Genomic DNA, 8,373 nt, shown 5'->3' on the forward strand with positions numbered 1-8,373 from the left:
AGGTGCTGGGTTGTGGTGAGGAGGAGCTGGGTTGTGGTGAGGAGAAGCTGGGTTGGGTTGAGGAGGAGCTGGGTTGAGGAGGAGCTGGGTTGTGGTGAGGAGGAGCTGGGTTGGGTTGAGGAGGAGCTGGGTTGTGGTGAGGAGGAGCTGGGTTGTGGTGAGGAGGAGCTGGGTTGTGTTGAGGAGGTGCTGGGTTGGGTTGAGGAGGAGCTGGGTTGGGTTGAGGAGGAGCTGGGTTGGGTTGAGGAGGAGCTGGGTTGTGGTGAGGAGGAGCTGGGTTGTGGTGAGGAGGAGCTGGGTTGTGGTGAGGAGGAGCTGGGTTGTGGTGAGGAGGAGCTGGGTTGTGGTTGAGGAGGAGCTGGGTTGGGCAGGTGTTGATCTGGGAACGGTGGAATCCCCCTCCATGCTCCCAGACTGCCAGGCTGAGAAGCTGACAATGCCAGACTTAGACAGGATCCCCAGTCTCCTGGGAGCGCAGCGGTGTGTAAACACTGGACTGTGAGAACAGGGGCACACAAGGAAGCACAGAGAGGCATTCTGGGAAGGAGGAGGCCAGCGGGGAACACACTCTTTAAGACTGTACCTTTCCCTTGATAAGTTAAACTGTTCTAACACCACTCTAAACAGAGAAATATGATGAGCAGGATCAAACCCTGAAAGGCATCAATCCATACTGTGTTGGGTAGTCACGCTGGTGGTTGTGTCTATGGGAGAGCCATCATGCTGGACTCCACCTCCCATCACACAGCCAGACTGGAGAAGGGAAACAACAGAGATTAGATGAGTTTAACTGTAATCCTCTGACTGGATCCTCTCCAGCACTTAACACTGGACCTATACACCACGACAGGGACAGGATGGGGGAGAAAGGGAGAGAGAGGAGAGAGAGATTGTTTGTGTGAGAGAAAAATGGTATAAGAGTGCGAGACAGATAGTCAGGCAAAGACTGAAAGCAAGAGAGTGAGAGTGTATGTGTGTGTGTGTGTGTGTGTGTGTGTGTGTGTGTGTGTGTGTGTGAGAGAGAGAGAGAGAGAGAGAGGGAGAGAGAGAGAGAGAGAGAGAGAGAGGGAGAGAGAGAGAGAGAGAGAGAGAGAGAGAGAGAGAGAGAGGGGTGGGCAGGAGGCAGACAGTTGCTACTTCAGACAGACGACTGATGTAAATATAAGTATGAAACATTTCATTTGAATGCAGAACATGTAGTGGGTGTCTGAGGACCTGGTCTATAATATTCACTGACGATGAGGGAACTTCTATCAACCAAATGTTTGTAAAGTGTGGATATAAACATGATCAAGTGAGATTTTCTCTGGTTAAGCTATGAATAGGTGTCCATAAACCATAACTGACAGAAGCAAAGGTTCATTTGAGGGAAAAGTGGAGAGTAAGAATGTTCTGACACTAATATATGTCCTTTTTTTGTTGCCATGAAGTGTTACGCTACCTTGGCTCGACCACACAGCGACTCGTACACCTGGGAGTGTTCCTGGGTGGGCTTGGCTTCAAGCACACACACACACTCTCTCTCACACACCCACACACATACACACATACGCACACACACACATGCACACACAAACTCTCTCTTTCTCTCTCTCTCTCGCTTCAAAAACACACACACACACAGACATACTGTCACATATACACGCACACACAGACACTCTTTCTCGCTCTCTCTCTCCCTCTCTCTTTCTCTCCCTGTACGTTGTTTGGGATAAAGGCGGCTGCTAAATGAATCTTGATGATCATTTTTATTATTCTTTCTTGATGATGTTGTCTTTGTGATCTGTGTCTGCAGTGGGTGTGCTGCGCCAGCAGGGGGCAGTACAGGCCTGTAGAGGACCAGCAACACAGCCACTCTGCCTTGGTGGTTCAAAGCCTAAAAGTTGTTCAAGATGTGGAATACCTTTTAAATAGAACTTCCCCCCCCCACACACACACACACCTCCCACTTCCCCCCCCCCACACACACACACCTCCCACTTCCCCCCCCCCCACACACACACACCTCCCACTTCCCCCCACCCTCCACACTGGGGCAGGGCCAAACCTTGACAGAGAACAGACCTTTACAGGAACAGGCTCGTTCAGGGTACACCCTCAATTAGTCCCGAGGGGTGGGGGGCCCCCTGACCCTGTACCACAGGGCCATGCTGGGTCATTGTCACCACTGGCCCTTGCCAGGTTGGGGATGGAGAAGCTAATTATTCACAGTAATTATGATGGCTGTTCTGTTAGCTGGCACTCATTCATTCATTCCGATAATCTCTTTGTTTACAACTGCTAAACGTTTGTAGTTGCTGGTGTGGACTCCTTAGATGGTATCAACGCGTTGTTTTACACATCCAAGTTGGACGTGTTCTGCATGCAACAAATGTCCAATTCTCTCCCATCATGCACCAAGTCATGGTTCATACAGTGAGTAAATAGCCCTCACAGAGGAGATACACAAAGAGGTATTGACGCTGGACCCCGGGCTGGGACTACCACAGGTGCCAAGCCAAGCCTGACGGAACATCCAACACTATTATGCTCATCCACTCAGTAGAGATAATGGGCCGAACAAAGTAGTTGTGAGAAAATACTTTTTGATTGGATATCTCTTCAAGCCTTCCGCCCAGCCACACAGAAGACCTGCTTTCACTGAGGAGAGCTCCGTTGAGGCAAACATGGATCTGTTTAGTTATTTGTGTCTTATTTGTAGAGGTACAGACGCAAGAGTTTAGATCGAGAATCAGAATTAAGAATCAGGCTGCTGATTCTTGATGGCCGCTTGCTCCAACATTGCACAGCACTAGATGATTCGCCCCTTCCCTTCCAGTTGTCAGCAAACCCCTAAACCTCCAAAGCCCCCCCTACAAATAACAGTTGAACTTGGACCTAGAAAACTGGCAATTTTGTTCAATTGTAGTTTTTTTCCAGCAAAGTTGCATTTGTCTTTAGTTTACTATTCTTGAAGGGATTTTTGGCCCATTGCAGGATGTATAGTAGCCAGTACACACACATACACATACACACACATACATGTATACACATACACAGTGCTGCTGAAAGCCTACCAGCTGGTAGAACAGAGCAGAGGTAGGAGGTGATGTCATTCTTCAGATCTTCTGGATACTCCCCCCCCCCTCCTCCCTCACTGAGGGCTATCCCATGTCCCCTCTCCCCTCTTCAAACACCCTGTACCAGGTCACCAGGTACTACCTCTGATCTTCATGTCACTCAGTTAGAGCAGGCACATAGTATGGAACAGAGATTAAGGCTGGGAGTCTGTATGGATACTACCACCAGAGATGGTGCACTTCTACTCAGCCATCATTGAGTCCATCCTCACCTCCTCCATCACCGTCTGGTACGCTGCTGCCACTGCCAAGGACAAGAGCAGACTGCAGTGTATCATCCGTACTGCTGAGAAGGTGATTGGCTGCAATCTGCCTACCCTCGAGGACCTGCACACCTCGAGGACCCTGAGGCGAGCGAGGAAGATTGTGGCCGACTCCTCCCACCCTGGACACTCCCTGTTTCAGTCACTCCCCTCCGGCAGAAGGCTGCGGTCTATCAGGACCAATACCTCACGCCACAAAAACAGTTTCTTCCCCTCTGCTGTTGGCCTCTTCAACAAGGCCAAGGTACCACACTGACTCAAATGACTTATTGCTTAAAACACTCTGCTTTTGCACTGCACCACAACATGGTATCTTGTACATTTGTATTTTTTGTAATATTTGTATTTTTATATTGTAATTTACGGCAACTTATATTTATTCCACTTAGTACTGCTAGTCTATGTACCCTTAGTATAGTTAGTCCACATATTAAAATTTTAGGTATATGTTTATTGTATGCACCTTCCTGCCAAAGCAAATTCCTTGTCTGTGCAAACTTTCATGGCGAATAAATCCCTTTCTGATTCTGATTCTGATTCTGATTCTGAGATAAGGGTAAGCAGTCCATCTGGATAATACCTCCAGCGTTCAGGGTTAGGGGTCTGTGTATGCTCTGGATACTGTTGTTGGGGCTCACAATCCACTGAACAACCAACCAAATGTACTGTTTACTTGGTTATTGATGCATAAAAACCACCTTGTTTTTTTGCTCTGAAATTCCTGGAATATCCTTGTTTTACACAACATCTTGTGGTCTTCTGGTATCAGAGGCCAGCTGAGTTTAGTAGCAGCTATCCAATTTCCCTGCCCACAGAAAGCACTTATTGAGCAATAAAGTAACAACTAGTCAGGAAAGTGAAAGAAAGTACAGAGTCAAAAAAGACTGGAATTTGGGGGTGGAGTGGCCTCTTGTCTTGCACAACCACGGAATGAAAACAGCTTTATAGGTTTGGAAGGAAAAGCATTCCTTCCAAACCTATAAAGCTGTCTTCATCTCCCGCTCCCCAGACCCATACATGGAGGCCAGAAGGATGGTGCTGCTAGCTGCTGCCCTGCTCGCCCTCGTAACACACAGTGAGTTCCTGCTGTGCTCCCTGCATCTCTGGCACTCCAACAAATATGTTTACGTGTTGAACTGACATGTTTGTGAGTTTGCATTGACATGTTTGTGTGTTTATATTGACGTTTGTGTGTTTGTATTGACATCTTTGTGGATTTATATTTGGGATATGTTGTGTCTAGCGTGTTTTCCCTGTGTGCTCCTCTTCCCAGGTGAGGGCATCGTCAATGGGGGGGAGGCGACCCCACACTCCCGCCCCTACATGGCGTCTATTCAGGAGCCAAAGGACGGTGGATTTGCTCATTTGTGTGGAGGGTTTTTGATAGCGGACCAATGGGTGATGACTGCAGCTCACTGCTTCACATCTGGGTCAGTTCACACCAGCTCCTCTAGTCTCTATAGGGCTGCTGGTCTCTAAACAGCGCTGCTGGTCTCTATAGAGCTGCTAGTTTCTATACAGCTTAACCCTGTAAGACCCGGTTCTAAAATTACAAGGTCACTTTTGGCTCTCCAAAAAACAAATGTGCAAATTATTTTTTGTTTGTTGAAAGAACACATTTACATAGCCAATGGGTCCTATTGTCTTGCCTTGCAATGCCATTGGATAAATTGGTCTTTTTTTTTTTTAAGGCAAAAGTGCTAAAAACAAGAAATAAAACTGGCGTTGTCATTTTACAACCAGGGGTCTTACAGTTATCTGATTTCTAAACAGCTCTGCTGGTTTCTATGCAGCTCTTCTGCTTTCTATACAGCTCTTCTGGTCTCTCTATACAGCTGCTGGTCTCTGTACTGCTGTGCTGGTCTCTAAAACAGCTCTGCTGGTCTCTGTACAGCTACTGTTATCTGTACAGCTCTGCTGGTCTCCATCAGAAACTTCCTGCCAGTTTCTGGGTAAGACAGGACTAAGTGAGGTTGTGGTCTATATGATGGGTCTCATCCACAGAAATGCAGGCATGATCGTCATCCTCGGAGCACATTCCAAGACTGCCGACGAGAGCACCAAGCAACGATTTGAGATTCAGAACCTTTATAGTCATCCAGATTTCAACCCTGTCAACTATGATAATGACATCACTCTGATCAAGGTTGGTTTCTGGGCACTTTCCACCGATCACTTTCCACTGTCTTCACTATATCGCATTTCTTAATCGGGGGTTAAGACAAACCTATTTCTAGTAGGATTTTCAGACTCCGTACTGTATCTAGTGTATGAGAACAGGTTCCTGATCATACGACAGTCTCACTGTTCATGTTACGACTCTGAGTTCTGAGATCTTTGTGGTCTGGTTTCCAGTTGGACCGCGCTGTCCAGCAAACAGAAGCGGTGAAGATGGTGAAGTACCTTCGTGCGGGCGGGTCCAACCCCGACACCAACGCCGCCGTCAGCACGGCCGGCTGGGGGGCGCTCAACAACTTTGGAGAGTACCCTGACAAGCTCATGGAGGTGGACATCAAGATTATCGCACGGCCCATCTGTTTCAGAAACGATCGCTATGGAGATGATTTCACTGAAAACATGATGTGTGCTGCCGGGTCCAGTAAGGACTCCTGTAAAGTAAGACTCACTCAAGACTCACTCAAATGTAGAATTCCTACATCTAATATGTCACAAACTGAATGACTGATTAAAGGTACTGAGAGACGATGGTTGTATGTTTCCTTGTTGTATTCAGCAGGGGCCTGCATCATAAGTTACTCTCCACTCGTATACTGGTTGTGACACAAGCTGTGAGACAGAGACCTGATCTTGAACTGATCTGTGTGTGTGTTTTGCAGGGGGACTCAGGAGGTCCTCTGCTGTTCCAGGGCGTGGTGGTGGGCATCACCTCGAACGGAGGGAGGAAGTGTGGAGGCCTTAAGAAGCCAGGCCTCTACACCATCATCTCCCGCTACACAGGCTGGATCGACTCTAGTATGGCCCAGTGAGCCCAGGGGATCGCCCTCACGACCATGTCTGGGGAACACTAACACAACAATAAACTACTATTTTGCATTCAAATAAGTCTGATAAGTCTGGTTTGTGTTCTGTGCATGGTTTCATTTTACTGCCAAACCTTTAGATTTATTGGTTGCTATCAGGACGTGAAATGTATTTCAGCAAATATGACAAAAAGTGATTCTCAACAACATGACCTACCTGCCTTTAAACACCGATCAATCATCTTGTGATGCAACGCAGTTAGTCCGTTGTTTCTGGCAGGGGCATCGTGGGAGAGGTGAGTGGAAGATAAGGGAGTTGCATAAACACTCTTAATAAACATGTCATTTAAAACCATACTCTTGGAGGGAGAAAGACAAATGGAACGCCTTTTTCCCCTTCCACCTCTGTTAGAATAGGCCTAGTGTATAAACTCAAAGGGCGCTAAACATGTCTAGTTTTCCCCCACTAGTTTTCTCTCCTTCAGCTCCTCTATTTTAGATATTTTGCTGGTGTGTCACAGTGCTCTACATGGAAAAAGACAACCGTTGCGTAACGGCCGAGTTGGTTCACGGGTGCAGTTGGGCTGATGATCCTTAAAAATATGACTTCTTGACAGATCTGATAGACAGAATTTACTGAAATATTAGTTGTAAAATCTCAGCAAAAAAAAACATCTGCAACACATGCAAGCACACCTTACAAATTCTTCAGAAATTGGACCCTCTATTACTTTCTCTAAAATGTAAGAGTTTCAGTGTGTTGCACTATTACTAACAGACTTTAATGCACGCTCAACACTGTAAAGAGAATCAGTAACTCCCTCTAGTGGTGGGTGGGAGTTGAGGGATTGTTTGTGTTAACAGTTCAAATAATTCATTTGAAAATGCAACATTGCTTTGAGGCTTGTCATAGCCTCATCACAACTTTCTGTGCCGACTTCAGTCTCTCTTCAGCTGTTTCCCTCCTGTTTTTCACTAAATACCATGAACAACGTCATTTGAAGTTGTTTGTTGACTCCACATGGGGGAAGGCAACACAAGATTACTTGAAAGACCAACTCAATAACTGTGAAATAGATAACAGATTGCCTGACCATATAAAACCACTGTAATCTATGCATAAGTGTAATATACGGCGTACATACATACGTGTTAAAACAGTTCATATGAAGAGAGAGAAATTGAGAGAAAGATGGAGAGATGTACAGAGAAAATAAAAGATCTGGAGAGAGAGAAAGATGAAGAGAGAAATGGAGTCATGAAGAGAAATGGAGAGAAAGAGATGGAGAGATAGATGGAGAGAGAAATTATGGAGGGATAGAGATGGACTGAGAGAGAGATGGAGAGAGAAAGAGATTGAGAGAAAGACACATTTCCTGCTCCCTGCTGCTTGTAGCGAGCAAGAGTGTTGACATTAACTCCACACAGGGTTTGACTGGCTTGTAAATCAGGCCAATGAAAGGCCAGGAGGAGTTACTACACATTGCTTTTAAAGCCTTTTGTGCACGCGTAGCGTGGTATATACACTAACCTATTGTCAAGGAAGTGCATTCCAAACGTATGGAATACATCTTTGACCTATTCCTAGCAGAGGTTTAGCAGGGCATGGTTTATAATCATTCTCTCTGTACTTCTCCTCCCCAAAGACAGGCCATTTAGTTAATCAATACGTGCTGAAAGTGCTCCACACGAAGAAACAATTACAAAGCAGACTCCGGTGGGTTCTTAATGTGTGTGTGTACGCGCACGCGCAGGGGCTCCTGTGATAACCCTGAACCCATAACAACTCTCAATATCCTAATAAACATGCAGTAGTAATAGATTCCAGTAGTCACTCTACATCAAAGGGTCAATTTGACATCCTGTCTTACATAGGCTACTGTTGTTGGTCAATGTTGCATATCGTGGTGTGCAGTAGCTAACTGTAAACATTATTGACTGACTTCATCAATGAATAGTGCGCACATTTCTCTATTACAGACGATGATACAATGGTTATAATTAATCTAA

At 46.1% G+C, this 8,373-nt stretch overlaps 1 protein-coding gene across 1 annotated transcript; it reads left to right on the top strand.

Annotated features, from left to right (window-relative positions):
• The first annotated feature begins 4,364 nt into the window (after positions 1-4,364).
• cfd (complement factor D (adipsin)) lies at positions 4,365-6,445 on the top strand. The gene is made up of 5 exons (XM_067243367.1): positions 4,365-4,457; positions 4,656-4,812; positions 5,387-5,528; positions 5,738-5,998; positions 6,220-6,445. The coding sequence occupies exons 1-5, from the start codon at positions 4,400-4,402 to the stop codon at positions 6,367-6,369; spliced, it is 768 nt and encodes a 255-aa protein (XP_067099468.1). The 5' UTR covers positions 4,365-4,399; the 3' UTR covers positions 6,370-6,445.
• Positions 6,446-8,373: the final 1,928 nt, after the last annotated feature.

This window comes from Osmerus mordax, chromosome 9, assembly GCF_038355195.1.
Source record: "Osmerus mordax isolate fOsmMor3 chromosome 9, fOsmMor3.pri, whole genome shotgun sequence".
Taxonomy (NCBI): Eukaryota; Metazoa; Chordata; class Actinopteri; order Osmeriformes; family Osmeridae; genus Osmerus; species Osmerus mordax.

Excerpts from the sequence above, each read along its gene's own strand:
- cfd (XM_067243367.1), top strand. The coding sequence starts at position 4,400 with ATGGAGGCCAGAAGGATGGTGCTGCTAGCTGCTGCCCTGCTCGCCCTC. Across the intron at positions 4,458-4,655 it reads GCTCGCCCTCGTAACACACA|GTGAGGGCATCGTCAATGGG; the intron begins GTGAGTTCCTGC and ends TCCTCTTCCCAG. Across the intron at positions 5,529-5,737 it reads ATGACATCACTCTGATCAAG|TTGGACCGCGCTGTCCAGCA; the intron begins GTTGGTTTCTGG and ends TCTGGTTTCCAG.